This window comes from Anas acuta, chromosome 5, assembly GCF_963932015.1.
Source record: "Anas acuta chromosome 5, bAnaAcu1.1, whole genome shotgun sequence".
In the NCBI taxonomy this organism is placed as follows: Eukaryota; Metazoa; Chordata; class Aves; order Anseriformes; family Anatidae; genus Anas; species Anas acuta.
Window position 1 is genome coordinate 41,238,085 of NC_088983.1, and position 16,657 is coordinate 41,254,741.

At 32.2% G+C, this 16,657-nt stretch overlaps 1 protein-coding gene across 1 annotated transcript in view; it reads left to right on the forward strand.

Moving 5' to 3' along the window:
* Positions 1-16,657, forward strand: part of DPH6 (diphthamine biosynthesis 6) — a 195,633-nt gene that overhangs the window by 36,202 nt on the left and 142,774 nt on the right. Inside the window, exons 4-5 of the mRNA XM_068684356.1 lie at positions 13,442-13,515; positions 15,223-15,341. Of these exons, the coding sequence (XP_068540457.1) occupies positions 13,442-13,515; positions 15,223-15,341 (193 nt within the window). The remainder of the gene's footprint in view (positions 1-13,441; positions 13,516-15,222; positions 15,342-16,657) is intronic.

Below are 16,657 nucleotides of genomic sequence, written 5' to 3' on the forward strand. Positions count from 1 at the left end.
GCAGCACATCTAACATGCTTTTATTAAGGGAGAGAAAAATATTGTGTTATTCATTGAGGGTGCACTTTTATTTGTTCACCTCTATTAAAAGTTCATTTTTTATTTGATTGTAAATTTTAAATAACCTAATGCAAAAATGTATTTATCATAGATGGGAGAATGCTGTCCTTAAGAATGTATTATTAAGCTATCATTCCGCTCAGGTTATCATATCTAAACAAAGGTAGATATAGACAATTTTAAAAGATTTGTGACTAGGTGGCTGCAGTAGCTAAAGCATCTGAAACTTGCTCATTCAGCATATGTATTTGGAACTGAGATTATATAGAAAAATACTTGTTTCTCCTGTGATAAGGAAATGGGAGGAACCATTGGTTCTTGCTGCCAGGCAAGCCAATGAAGAGGAAGATTTGATTCTTCATGCAAACTGTCTAAGGCTTGTCAGAGAGTGTTTTTTAATATTGTTTTGGAATGTTTCTTTTAGGACATGTAAGCATTGCTATCTTTTTAGTAATGCTAGGTGACCTTGTCTTTTTTTCAAACTCAGTGATGGAAAAATAATCTAAATAAAGGCACTTTATAAGAGAATCGAACCTGAAAATCATAGTGTGGCAATTTGTGCTTCACTGGAATCTGGGAAAAACTTTTAAAGTCACAATATTTTCAGCAATTACTGATGTCATAGACAAGGAGCATAAAATAAGTGTTTTCATCAGTAACATGAAGAATTCTTTGTTTTGCTCAAGATGTTTGAATCTTTAAAAAATTTTCACTATGAAAAGTACAGTTACAGACTCTTGATTTTTAGAATAGGAAAAATGTTTAAACCTAAGTAGGATCATTGTACTAAAAATTAGAAAGAAAAAAATAACTATATCATTTAAAAAAATGTTTTTAAAATAATATTTTATCATTGCTGTAAGTTTACATAGCCTATAGAAGAAGCTGACAATTGTGAGTAATTCATTTTTTTTTAGAGGTATTTTCTCAGTACTTGGACGCAAAGATTTCCAGAATCAGTGATATTTAGATAAAAAAAATAAAGAATTTATGAATAATAACTTTATGTAATGGAATTACTGGGATTATTTTACTGAGATTCCTAACAGTTTTAAAGAACTTCCAAACTCCAACTTCTGGAGGAATAACAGGGATTCTGTTAACGATTTTAAAAGGGTTCATAAAGTTTCTGCTGCCTTCCTTCTCTTTCTAGAAGGAAGAGACCTTTCTCTTAGACCTGTGTTCCAAATAAAGAGATTATGTTCCTTCAGCTTAATGTTTTAGAACGTCCTGTATTCTGCTTTTGTTTAGGAAGGGATGATGATAACATCAGAATAACTGATTATTATCATTGCAGATAATGGCAATAGTTTTGAGTGTATTAATCTAAAATATGTTACACCAAATATGTTATAGTTTAAAAATTGGAATATTTATTAGCAATCTTGTATGAGATTTGGCCTCTGAAGTATCACATGCAATTCCAAGTTGTGGATTAAAAACTTCACATTATGAGGAGACTTGCCACAAAAAAGGCCACATCTGTATTATTACTTTCATGAAAGGCAATGTATAGCCAGGCTGTATTATTAAGAATAGGTCCAAGAAAATTATTTGAATTTTCACTATTGTGATATAGATTGTGTTCTGTAAATAGTCACTAATATTTTTGAATTTAAAGTTTTCACATGAAAATATAGACTAGTTTTCATAAGACATTCTTTTTATTTTTTTCATTCTGAGGAAGCTGTACAATTTTAGACGTTGTTTTTGAATTTAAATCACAGTTGTCAACTCCTGATTCTAGAATAATGTGTAAGAAGTGTTTAAAAATTTACTGTGTACCTTTCATGATATAGCTGTTGATATAATTGCTGTTGATTGTAAAATAATTACACTTATAGTCACCAACACCTATAATTTCCAGTCTAGCATGGGAACAGAAACATGCCTGATTTCTTAACTGTTTTGTAGTTGTTCACTGGCATCTTGTTGTTACATTGACATTTCTTTTATTCAATCTGGAGTTGACTGTTCATGTTAAATTTGGTTATCAATTTAAGTAATGTCTTTGTTGATGTAATTTTATAAATAAGCTTTACTGAACAACTGTATGCAGGCAACTTTGGTCTGTAATTATTTGAACATTTAGGAGCTGAGAGTCCCAAAGGTGAAGCAAATGTTTACGTGAAACCAAATCTCTGCACAAAATGCCTTGTGTGTGTGTGTGTGTGTGTGTGTAAAGAACAAAAACTTAACAATTCTGTAGAAGAGTCTTTAGTTAAGCTTCATAGTAACAGATAAGTCAGTATTGATTTTGATTTTAGTATTATAGTTTTTTTAATAGCTCTATCTAACTGTATTAAATCTTACTAAACACATTATTTTTAGCATGACATTTTCTATTGGAAAAAATGAGTCTAAAAGTTGATCTAAATTAAATACTTTCTTCTAAAGTCTTGTGAAATAGTATCTTCACTTTCCAAAAAGCTCTTCTTATGCAGAGCTGCTTATTTGTAATCTATGAAAATGTTTAATATGATACAGCGTTAGAAAAAAATAATGAATTGTAATTCCTAAAAGTAATTGTTCACTTTGTATATGCAGCTAAATGGCAAATCAGTATGTTAGCAGAACCCGCAGTTATGGTGTGATGAGTTAGCTGTACTGGAATATTGTCCTGTTTTTACTTATCTACTATTTAGAATTTGATTCTAGCACTTTCAAACTGAAGTATTTCAGTAGATTTCTAGCTAAGATTAGACTTTGAGAATGTTATTTCTGTCTCTTTTATTCTATCTCCTTTTTCATTTACAGTGTCATGTGCATGTGTTCACGATGCAGTACACCTGCTCTGCGTCTTTGGAGCTTCCAAGTAGCAAGAGGACTGTATACTAATTAGGTGTGGTTATTAGGAGATTGCCATGAGATACTTAAAGCTGTGACTAACAGATGATGAATACTTTCCCACACTGAATTAATAGGTTTGATATGTATGTTACATTTCAGTAATTGCATTTTTAAAACTCTTGAAGTTAGGCCATCAGTTGTGCTTAAAGGTAGTCTGTGCACTTTGCAGGTTATTTATAAAAAATGAACGTAATTAGGTTTTAAGGTGGATAAGTTACATACTATCTCCTTGTTATTTAAGTTATCTCCTACTGTTATTCAAAATTAATTTGATTTTTATGTGAGTTAAGCTAAGGTCACTGAAGACTACTGAAGTTCTTAATAGAACTGTTTACACAGGGGTTTAATGCATTCACATTACATTACATTCATTTCCACCTCTGTTTTTGGATACTTCTTCCTAAGCAATGAAGCCATGTTCTCTCATGTCTCTGAGCAGAAGACAGAAAAGTCCAAGATGATGTGTATATAATTTGCAAGTTCATGAGATTCCTAGCTAATTTAGAGAATGCTACTGTAGAGTAATAGAGTCCAGATTTTTTTGCATTCTTTTTAAAATAAATAAACAAATAAACCATCTATGTGATGACATACTTCTTTGCTCCTCTTAAAGAGATGTTTCTGCATATATGGACCTCAGAAATGAATGCAGGAGGATATTCCCCCAGGTTTTGTTAAATTAGGATCACATCATCTGTGGGCTGCCTATTCCATGACTTGACTGCTGCAATAGAGACGAAACTTTTTGTATATATTCAGTCTGCACGTGTCAATTTGAACCTCTTGTCTGTCATCCTCCCATTATACAACACTGAAAAAAAAAACATCTCTGTCTTCTTGATGATGATCTCTTCAGTACTGGAAGGCTGCTTTTAGATGTTACCTGATTCTTTTGTGCTTCCAAGCTGTGCAAGACTGGTTCCCTCAGCTTCTCCACACAGGGCAGACAATCCAGCCCTTTAAGCATCTTGGTGACCCTCTGTTGAACTTTCCACAGTTTATTTCTCTCTTGTTTTTGGGGGTTCCAAAAGTGGACTTAGTATTTTATGGACACAGTAGATGTGGTTCAATGAGTGCTGAGCAGATGGGGATAAATAATCACTTTCCCATATCACCTACCTCTGTTCCTGCAATACCTGGCTATTTATAAATATTCTACTAAATTAAAATAGTAAATTTACTATTTCCTGGATATGAAGCCCTATGCTCCTTGGAAGTTCTGAATGCAATGAGAGCTGAACAATCTTAAAAATGCTCATGGAATTTTCACCTCTGGTTTTCAAAATAATATAGTTATAAACCTCAAGAGAGCAGCAATATCTAGGTACCATGGAATAGATTAATTATAGACTTTTAATTGATCCCCACGGGGATAAAGAGGCCTGTTTTGAGGCTTAGGAGCAAGTGGACTCTTCTCATGATCATTTTTATCCGTTACATGGGTATTTCCATTACTGTCTTTGATTACTTGCACCTGCTTCTGACAAACATATCAAGGCTTACAAAAATCATAGACTGTATTTGAAATGAGTATATTTGGAGATTATAGAATGCTTTACAAATTACAAGAAAACTTATATTTAAGAATTTTCCACTCATATAACTGCAGAAGCATAGAAGTCTGGTTACTAATGCATATATTGCCGCACAACTGCAGATATGTTGTGTTTTAATTTGAAATTTTGCAAATGGCAAAATTATGGTCACAGACATGACCTTAAGTTTTAATTTAAATGTGTGTAATGGTTTTTGGTTACTAATGCAAGCTTCAAGGAGGATATTAATTGCAAAGGGAATTTTACTTTGAGATAATCTATTTCTTAGTCTTAAAATAAACTATTGTGGCAAAGGCACAAAGCAAATGTTTAAAAATAAAATATAGTTTAGCCATTCTTCAGCTACTTACTGTCTTAATAAATCTGCCATAAAACGTAAATTTTGGTGGATATTCTCCTATTTTTAAGAATGGGAGTGGTCAACTTTTCTTGCAGTACATGTAAACAGGCGTATAAAGACAGGTCTATCGCTTTCTTTTTCTTTCTTTAGTACTCTTTTGACTGTTGTATGTGATTTTTTTTTAAGATGTATATTATTTAGGTGGTGAATAGTTCTGTGCAGTTACATGCTTAGCAGTAACCTTTACTCATAATGTGATATTGTCTGTATGTCTTATTTTGTTCAGCTTTCTCTGGCATTGATGAAGCCTAAGGCTGCTGTTTCTTTGAGTTGCCGATGATTTTTTTATCTGATTAACTGACACATTTAGTTGAAATCAGACACAGCCCTTAGGCTGGGCATGGATTTAATTTTAAAAGTATCAAAGGTTTGCACTGTGTGCTGTTTAATCATCATGTTTATCAGGCAAAGAAAAATTACCGGAAGGACCGTAGGGAGAGGGTTATCTTAAGGAGCAGTAACTTGGGAAATTGATAATAACTCTGAGGTAATTTACTGTTAACTTTTACATTCATTAATATAACATTTCCCACTAATAATTACAGTGCATGTAATGTACTAATTAAATTGAAAACATTAGCACTAATTTTCTTTTTGCTGAACTCTGAGAGGGTCAGGTAAAGACATTAAAATGTGAAATTAAAGAAAATCTCTGTACTAATACCACTGCAATGAATATTTTACTTGCTACTGGAATACTTCTACCAGTATTGTGTGCTACAATTCATGTGTAGACATTTCCTCAAATTACTATCACTATCCTTAATTGAATTTCAGTTAGTGAAAAGAAAAATAAAATCAAAAATGAAATCAGTGTGCTAGCATAGATTATTTCTACATTTCTGTTTTATTTAGCTTCAATTGCGAACTAGTTTATCATTATACATAGGCCTAACAGCTTGACATTAAGCATACTTATGGCACGTATGCTTTGGAGCTTTCACAAAATTGTTTATTTTATATATATAATTTTTTTTTCTGATTGAAAATATAGCTACAAGTAATTTATGATATGCAAAGAGCAGTAATTTTGACTTATGTTATTCATTAAGCTGTTTTAAAATATATGTAACTTCAAAACTATGAAGCTTTAGAAATAAATTGTGCATTTTAGTACACTTACAGTTGCAAAGATCTATTTGTTGTTCTAACACTATTGTTCATGAAGATTATTATTCATGAATGTTATAAATAGGAATAAATTAATGTCTATAACAAGAAATGTAATGGGAATGTAACTTCATTTATAGATAAACAGCTAATAATCTTTTGTATATAAAAGTGAGCTATACTGCTGATAAAAAATAATTTGATTATTTTTTAAACTTCATTTTGTATCTGCTTTTTATATGTGTAATTTTTGTAGTTTTGATGAAGAAATACAATTTTAAGTCATGGAAAATAAACAGTCATTACCATATATTTATATTTGTATTTCTGTTCTTTTAGTGCCTGGTTTTGTGTATACATTACATACTTAGTGATACAATGCTTTGTAACACAGTGAATTGTGCTGAATATAAATCCTTTCTGTGGTTCCCAAATATTCCAGGGAAGCAGTGATTTGTTTGACTTTCAACTAATATATTGCATTAGTGAGGTATTAGTAAAGTATTGCAAGCATCTCTTGAAGTAACAGAGCATTATGTTTTCTTTGGAAAGAAAAAGTCCATATTAATTTTCCTTTAACATTTTCCTGTTCTGTTACCTTTGTGATACAGCACCTAACAGCTTTCTTCCAGAATTTACCCAAATTTGCTTCCTTGATAATCCTTGATATTTAGCCTGCAGATGTTAGCCTGCTCTATCCATGCTTTGTTTCGTGAACATATTTGAATGGTGTCAATCCTGATCAGATTACATATTAAAAGGTGAAGTGTAGTACCTGATAGATGCCACTGTTAAATCTGGGATTTATTCTGTTCTAACTACAATCAGCTTTGGAGAAAACTGTATCTGTTTGCAAATTTTCCAATAACTCTTTCAATGCCAAGCAGTGAATCCAGTGAAGAACTTGTTCTGTGCAAGTGCTCTTTCTAGTGCCTGAAATACTGAGCTAAGTATGCTGTGCAGCAACATTTTATTGTAAACTTTGTCTGATTGAGGAATTTATGATAATTGTCACACTGTAGACTACCACATCCTTCTTTCTTTCAAATCTTTTCTTGAGTTTGTGCCATTCCAGCCTTGGTTTGTTGAAACATACAGAATAAGAGGATTGAATTTATTCAATTTTGTGGGATGTATATGAATTAACTAGTTCTCCCATTTCAAAGCATTTATTAAATGCATTCATATAGTGTTAAGTTTACCAGTATTAACTTGTTTCCCCTTGTGGTACCCACCATCTGGACAGTGATGGAAGTTTAAATTTGCAGAAAAACTAAATGAAAAGTGATGGTGGTGAATCCTGTCAAAAGTCTTCAAACTTGAGTGCTAACCAGAACTGAAATATGTCTTGAAATAATGCTAATTCAAAAGATCATTAAAAAGTATGTATTATTAAAGTAAATAAACTAGAATAATTACAGAATATATAGTAGATGAATATTTAAGTAAGTTTTAATATAGCTTGCCAGACAAGCAGACAATGACAATCTTCTGTTTTGTTACAAACTTCAAAATGTATTGTATACATATGTGTGTGTATATATATACGCATTTTTATGTGTATATTCATATATATGCACATCCACCCTTAAATTTATCATAGCTGCGTATAATTGGGGGAAGGGGGAACCACAATATCTGTGTTAACTACTCTGTATTTGAGTTTGATGTTTGGGTCATAGTTTCAGCAGTAGACTTATAGAAGCTTAGTGACAGTAAATATTTACATGCATTATAATTGCTTTTTTGACTCCTTTAAAACATTACAATTTTTAATTTGCATGAGATTTCTTACTGAATATCTTTGCTGTATATATTTCGTGAGAACTTGAAAAATTGAATTAGTTTAAAAAAATACCATGTTTATTACTCTGAGCTATATAAAAATATATTGGGCAACTCAGTTCCCATCCAAAAGGATGAAAAGGAAGGAGATTTCATAAACCCATATCTTTAAGAAAACATTAAATAAAGTCACACAGGTACTCATTTCACCATGTTTGTTTACTATGGGGACCACATCTTTCTTGGAAGTTTATGATATAGTTACTGTCCTCGTACATCTCTGATAGCACTTCTACCTCTGAGACATCTTCCCATTCCTAGGGAAGAAAGAGGATACATAATAGAAACTATTGTGGGAAAAACAGATTTGTAGTGCACTGTAATAAATATTAAAATCATAACAGTAAACATTATGTGCTTCGGTGAGGAAAGAGAAGTGTATGTGTTATATGGAAAATTAAATATTATACAACATATATATATAATATACAATAATATATAACAATATATAATAATATATAAATATAATATATTATGTATGATTATTATATATGATACATAAATACATATTTATGTAGCCATGGAGGTTAATCTATGTGTGAGGCAACATACAACCATGTGTTTGTATCAGATATTTCAAAAAGATTGCGTACTTTATGGCATAGTTTACCTCTGGTAACTTAACAGTGAACAATGGAAGTTGTAACTTAAATGGTATGTAGTGACTGGTTTTCCAGAATATCTGAACACATATGTTTTATTAGTTTGTTTTTATCAAGAAATAGATGCAAAATTCTGTATGAGTACAGTATGACTTTGCATTTGAATGAGAACTTATATAGGAACTTTCCTCAAGTGTCTGGAAAATATATACTGAAAGTACTTTCCCAAAGATTATTCTCCATCCAGCCATTATGACTGAAGACTTAATTTATGTATAATTTATTTTTGAAAGCAATAGTCAGGAAAGCCCCGAATATTTCAATTTAATCTATTAGCAAAAACAACAACAAAACACAATACACTTCTGTTATGTATAAGAATTGATGGCAATACAAATGGTTGCTGGCAACACTTGTAAATTTAACTGTTCAAAATTATAGTAAGAATAAAAGTTCAGAGTAACTTTAAATTGTACTATAAGGCAGTTTCCTTCACAGTATAATGATACTTCAGACAACAGACTGATGCAATAAAATAAAACGGTACTGTTAAGCAGTGACAATGTTGCAAATTTGCTTAATTGGTGAGCTACAAGCTCTTCTGCTTCTAAAAATTATTGCTGCTGCTAAAACTCAATAAAACTTTTAAAATACATGCACTAAAACCGTATTTTTAAATTGTTACTTTTCTGCTGTGTCCTTAAACATAAATAATTTTGAAATATTCCAATTCTGTTTATTTACTGTGAGACTATAAGATCTCGGAGTTCAATTCTGTGAGAGTGACTACCATTTGCCAAAGGTAGTCACTCCCACGGTCAAAAAAAAAACAAACAACCAAAAAAAAACCTCCAAAACTTAGAGGTATAAAAGACAGGAAATCCAGGGCTACTGCAGGCACTATTTGCATTGCTACATTCTTTTTTCAAAAAGTTTAACTATGTCTTTGCATCTGTAGCAGTGAAAAGTCCCTTTTTTATAGAGTACGTTTGAAATGTAGTTGCTTTTAGTTCTCAATTATTAACAGACCATTTTTTTCTATAAGACATTCTGTTAATGAGGTATATATTATATACATCTCCTTCCCAAGACTTTTGAAAAACTACTTTTTAAACAAATCGTCTCTACACTTTATCATGAATAGTATGTCCAATAAATTATTTTTCACAAATTCTTTTTGAAATACCACACTGTTAGAATCCTTAATGCATTTTTAGGGCTGATCTTGAGGATGGACCTACAATCAGTAAAGTACTGGAATATTGAAGTTAAGTGATGTGATTTGATTCCTTTGATTCCTATTATTCTTCCAGTAAAAGATGATAGTGCTAATTGCAGCTGTGATGTCAGCCTGAGAGTAGGCATTTGCATGGATCAGAAGAGTCTTTGCATCACAATTAAGTATATAAGAAAATGTATGTTCTGTCTTTATCTTCCGACTATAACAAAAAAAAGGGCACTATCAAGTAAACACAGAGCTGCATATCTATAACATGAAATATGTAATACATAAATATAGTTAAATACGGTTATTATGACCATGAAAAAAATTTTTACCTCGTGAAATCCTGTAAATCAGAGTATGCAGAACTTAGTTTTAAAATCTTACGGAACTGTCATACTGTTAAGCTTGTCTTGAATGTTATGATAGATTCAGCCATAAAGGTCAACTCAAACAAGCAGTCATAAAATTTCATATTTTACTGTTACTATATGTGTATAAGGTCTTAATAGAATGTAAAATACTTGGAATTATATCAGACTGAAACTTCCTGTTGCACGTGGTTCTTTGTAAGAACAAGTTGATTGGTGTGGTAAGGGACTTGGGGGGTGGGGGGGTGATGGATTAGTCAACTCTGTTTAGTAGATTGCAAAACTAATATATTTACCTGCTGTTTGTAATGGAATAAACAAATAATAATCTGGAAATATCAGTAAGTAGACAATCTGAATAACTCTTCATTTTGCCTTTTCCCCCAGCTTTCGCCAGTGTTTATCATCATCATTGAGCCCAGTGTGTTCTATGAAGTAATATTTTCTGATTTTACAGATTACTGTAGCTATAATGCCTGCAGTAGATGCCACATTGGTGGCAGTGCAGGAAACCTGCATACTTCTCACAGTGTCTGATATATTAGATGTGCTATATCATTTGTATTTTTATGCTGCCTTCCATGAAGCGGTATTAATGAAAAGGCATTTCAGTATTCAGTGTCTGTAAGACTGGGAGGCTGCACTGGGTTGATTGTAGGCGTACTTTGCAGGTTGTGCTTTTGTTTTGTATTTCCCTCGATCATTTGCTAACTGTTCTACCTTTCCCTTCCCACCAGCCCTAAGTCCCTAGCCTGTTTTGTGGTCACAGAAAAACAGATGGTTTTCTGCAGTGGTATTGTTTTTTTTTGTTTGTTTGTTTGTTTGTTTGTTTGTTTGTTTTGGGTGGGGGGATGTTCTACTCTTCTTTCTGCAGGAAGATACTTCTCTCCCTGTATAGGTGTTCAGTTTTCATATATATATACATACATACATATTTATCTATATACACTATCTGATAGTCTGGATGTACTCTACAGGAGTTGTCCCAGGTATGTTTGCAGTAGTAAGATAGAACTGCTGGTGTTCATGTGAACAACCAAGTACTAACCTGCTATCAATTGGTATTTCAAGGATTGGAGTTGGTGCACAGTTGCTTACTTTGGTCTCCAGAAGACATTTTACCAACCAATCCATATAAATAGACTTTGTGCAGGTTACTAATGTTATGAGGTGTGAGGGCAATCGACATCTTTAGTGTGATTCACTTTAAAGGCTCTTGCCTAAGTTTTGGCTGGATGTGGAGTAATGAGGTTAATGGCCATTAAATGTTGAAACTGTAGCTGCACAGTTTGTTTACTTTTCAGCTCTTTATCTGTCCTGGTTTAGGAATGGCATTGGTTCTTTATTTTATGCTGTCAGATAGGAAGAAGTAGATCCAACAGACGTACTGTTTCCATCTTTTGAATTTTCCATTTCACTGAGAAAATATATGATTGGTTATTTCTTTGTTGATAGCTTGTTTAGTAAGATAGAAAGTACTATAGTCATTGCTTTCCTTATTCATTTGGAGTTGTGAAGAACTCAAGATAGAGCTAAATATACACTCAGTCCAAGAGCTAGTGTTTATATTTTTACGATCTGTAGGAAAAAACAGCAGATTGAACTCTTGAAAAAGAGCAGTTCCATATTGAATAGTGCGGAACATAAGCAGTTTTTTGATTCCTGTTGTGATTCTTCATTCCTGTCATACAGCAAACCTATATATAAAAAGATCTTTCCTCCATTAGATTATCAAACAAGGTAATCCAATAATTCTAAAACAGATTATTTAATATTCTTTTGGACACCTTTATTCCGAATGGCTTTATTCACTGGCCTTAATATTTAATTCACTTAAAAGCTAACTGTGAATTTAAATGAACCTAATTAGTAATTCAGATTAATTTTCCTTAGGGTGCTAATACTGACAAATGTTTGAAAAAGAAAGAAAGAAAAAAAGATTTTTTGTGGAAGTTGACATTGTGTAGAGTGTTCAGAACACTTTGATATACATGTATCATCATGTTGAGTAAATTGAAAGGTCTAAGATTTATCTTTATTCTGAAAAGTGCTTTGAAACGTTATATAGAAGGCTTGAAGAGAAGTAGAAGTAATGCTGACTGGAAGGTAATGATAATACAGGAAGTGGATAATGAACTAGTGACAGATAAGGTAGAATTATTTTTTATTGTTAGTTTAGGTCTGAATACATGAGAAGCATCAAGCTGAATCCTGTATGACTTGGTATTAAATTTTGTGTTAAATGATATATCCATTAATGACATGTAGTAGTACATAAATGTGTACATAAATGTACATAAACAGTGATAAAATTATCAGATTACTGTAACTAGGAATTTTGATAAATACATTGACTCTTAAATTGGAAGTGTAGATGGATATCAATAAATTGGGAATTTGATTAGGCAACTATGAAATGAGAATTAATGGAAAAAGAAGAATATTGAGGAAGAAAATGTACCACAAAGTTATAAAATGTTTTAGTTTTTCTCCCTTATAATATAATTATGTATAAAGCACCTTCAGCATCATTTTATCGATAATCTGAAGGTGAATTTGTAGTTCAGTATCATGGCAGGCAAAGACTGATTTGATTTCAAAATTCATATGTAGGTATTTAGTTAAAAAACTTTTGGTATGGTCTTTTTGGAAGCTTCATGGGGTTGCTGTCTAACAGAGCAGCTCCTGAAGGTGATTCTTTGTTTAGTTATGATCAACGTTGGTTAAAAGAGCAAAACTATAACTAGAATGAATTTAAGGAAACAATGTAAATTCAGCATGTTGGTTGGGACTCAAGTCACTTAAAAGGGCAAAAGCTCATGCTTTTCAGTATTTTAAGTGTGTGCATTTTCACGTTTATTCTCAATGTGTTGAGAATAAATAGTGGTTGGATTAAATAACTGAAATAAAACAGGAATCCAAAGACAATGTCTTGAAAAAACTTTTAGCAGAATTTGTAGGTAATGTTAAGTTCCTTGCAAATGTTCTCATTCTGGTGTATTTTGCTCTTGTGCTGTGTATTGTGATAGATGCTAACATTTTAACCTATGCTGATGATTTTATGTTAGTGATATTTATTTGTAGATATGGTGATAGCTGACATCTCAGTTACAGTGAAGAACTGCAAATAATTTTCAGGATTTCAGGAAAATGCTACACCAAGCTGTTAAGTCTGGTATTTTTTAGGTACGCTGACAATTTATTTTGTAGAATGGTACTTGGGTAGAATAGAGTACTCTGTTGGAGTCATAACCGTGTTATAAGTCAGCTGTGCTGCTCTTTTCTTTGTAAGATCTGCATTGCAACCCATTCAGTTCCATGTACTGGGTACAGGGACAATGTTTATTTCCTGGTTGATTCTTCTGTAGGTGTACTGAAAATATTGTGTAGGCCAGCATTTATTATTATTATTCCTTGTCTTTCAGGACAAAGAAGGAGTGGAGGCTGTATCTGTGGGAGCTATTCTTTCTGACTACCAGAGAGTTCGAGTTGAAGATGTGTAAGAAAATATTAATCTTTATTAACATAGATGTTCTGATACCTAATTAGTTCAGTTTGCTAATTTTTTTTTTTTTCCCCTGGAACTATGTGTTTTGTATATAGTATTAGTAAAAATCCAGTAGAGAGTATACCAGATTTTTGGATTTTTTATTTTAGCAGGCAGCTAGGTACCACACTGCCATTCACTTGCTCTTCCTGCCCCAACAATGTGATGGTGAGAGAATCAAAAAAAAAAAAAGGTAAAACCTGTGGATTGAGATACACAAGATAGTTTAATAGGACAGAAAAAGAAGGGAAAATAACAATAATTGTGATAAAGGACTATATAAAACAAGTGATGCAGAATGCAATTGCTCTCCACCTACCAACCAGACCCCCAGCAGCACCTGCCCCTGCCCCATCCAACTCCCCAACCCGTTTTATCATTCAGCAAGATGCCATATGGTATGGAATATCCCTTTGACCAGTCTGGGTCAGCTGTCCTGGTTCTGTCCTCTTCCAGCTTCAGGTGCACCCCCAGCCTCCTTGCTGGCTGCATGAGAAGCTGAAAAGTCCTTGACTTGTAAGCACTGTTCTGCAACAGCTAAAACATTCATGTGTTATCAGCATTATTTTAATCCTAAATCCAAAACACAGCACCATAGCAGCTACTAGGAAGAAAATTGTCCCAGTCAAAACCTGGACACACAAACCATTCCAGTTGCTTGGACTCAGCTAATTTGTAGATAATGTTAGACACCTAAATGAACTACTTCACATGCAGAGTTGTAAAATATTTCTCTTAATTTCACAACTGTGTGCCCTCAGTGAAAATACATGAAAATAATAGCAAAACCAGTCAGATTACACAGGTGGTAACTATGAATTTAGGTGTCAACATTAAACATGCATTTAAATACAAAATCTTGACACTAATACTAGTGAGAAATCCCATATATTAGACAAACAGTGTCAATTGTCAAATAAATGTATTTTTGAATCATTTGATCTAGGCCTATAGTTTTTAAATTTTTTTAATGTTTTTAAATTTTCCAGGATCTAAGCATTACACGTTTTATTGCCAACTGATGATACTTGACAATTTGCAGAACAGTTAACAATTGGTAGTGCAAATGAGTGATTCTCTACTATGATAATCAAGTGCTATACTGCTATACTTCAAATGCTAAGTATGATATTATCAAAACATAATTAAATTTACACTGTCAACTTTTTACTTTGTATCTCAAGCTACATACGTTTTTCCAAATTACTCTTTTCCTTGGGTATGGATCCAAATCAGTTTTGTTGAGTAACAAATTCAACATGTACTAGTGACATGTGCCATGGTTACCAGAGGAGTAACTGTTGCCTTAGCTGTGTTCATAAAAAGTGATCATTTCCTAAGGTGTTAATGGGTTTGCATCCCTAAAGGTTTACTTAAGTTCCCAGGCAAATCTGTTTACATCAATGTGTTACATCTTATATACATGTAAGTGAACTGTAATCAGAACAAGATTACGGTGTCTTTTTTTTTTTTTTTTACTAATGTTAGAGATTACTATTCCTACATTTCAAGTTTTAAATTAAATATTTTAATTGAATTATAGAAGAAAATTACGTAATGATAGGAAATCATAGAAACTTACTTTCTTTAAATTTAAGTTAATCATGCTGTTTAAATGTATGTTGCTTGGCTTTCATCCTCTTTTATTTTGTTTTTAAGATGCAGAAGGCTTAGTCTTCAGCCTTTAGCTTATCTTTGGCGTCGAAAGCAGGAGATACTGCTTAAAGAAATGATTTCATCTAACATTCAAGCCATAATCATAAAAGTAGCAGCTTTTGGTATGTATTCAATTATGTAATAATTTCTGCTAAAACTTGAGTGGGCAAGTCCACTACATAACAAAGAAAAACAGGAACTTTGTTCTATATTTTTGAATAAGAAATGTTAATATGAGCATGAAGAAAATTAAAACATAAAATTAAAAAATAAAAAATCATAAGGCCAAATAACAGTCATAATGTCTGAATCAGCCTATATACATTTCATTCTTTTCTCAGAGTGGACAAAGCTTTAAAGTAGCTGTAAAGTAATTCTTCATAGCATAGTTATTAAATTCCTTTTTCAATTTTATTTTTTTTCTGTTTTAGTTCTGATTTGCAGTGAAGATGCACACATAATTCAGTGGTTCACAGTATTGTCATTTATAGATGATGCAGACTGGTGACAATATTATAAAACAACCATGAAAGTTTTAATAGAAATATAACAAATTAACATTAAACAAGATGTAATTATATGAGACCAAAACATTTTGTATAAAAACACTTTGAATTCATGGAGCATATAGCAAACAGCAATAGTTTTTCATTTTCTTCTTTAAAGAAACAATTGTTTACAATGTAGTTTCTTTGTGTAGCAGATTAACGTTTTTTCATCATCAGGTATGTAATATGAGGTTTGTATAATGGAACAAATTAAAAGATTATCAGCTTGTTTATTGATTAAAGTTGAATTCAAGTGAAGTTTTATAGGAAATCCTACTGAATGACATTTTATAACCATGAAAAGCGTATAAACGGTATGATACATTCATTTCAGGCTCCTATGCAGTTTTTCATTTATGAGTATCATATGATGTTTTAAGCATACATGTAAAACGTGACCAGAGTACCTCTTGTTTTTTGGGCTGACTGAAGATTTGTGGCCCATTGCACTGCAGAATGGCTAGTATAATGCTTTGGTGGCTAAAGCAGTATGTCTAAAAATGTGTTGCATAACCTTAGAAGTCTTATGGATGGCTTATTTGGGCAACTTTCACATTAAATTCCTAATGTCTGTCCATCTTCTTTAAAGGACTGCTTTATAAAAAAGTTATTTCTACTGAAATACTGACCAAGAATTGAATTATAATCCATTTACACTTAGGTGAATTCTATGACTTTAAAAAAATAATAATTTTTTATTTTTTTAAACCTGCTTCTCTTTAGGTGATATTGCTTCTGACCACTTTTTTGTATTATGGTTATGATAGCCTTGCTGTATTTTTCTCATAGCATCTATAGATTAGTGGGATTAGAATGATTAGAAATATGGTGTTCCCTCATTCACTTAGAGATAACAAGTGACATAAGATAATATTTGCCTGAATTCATGT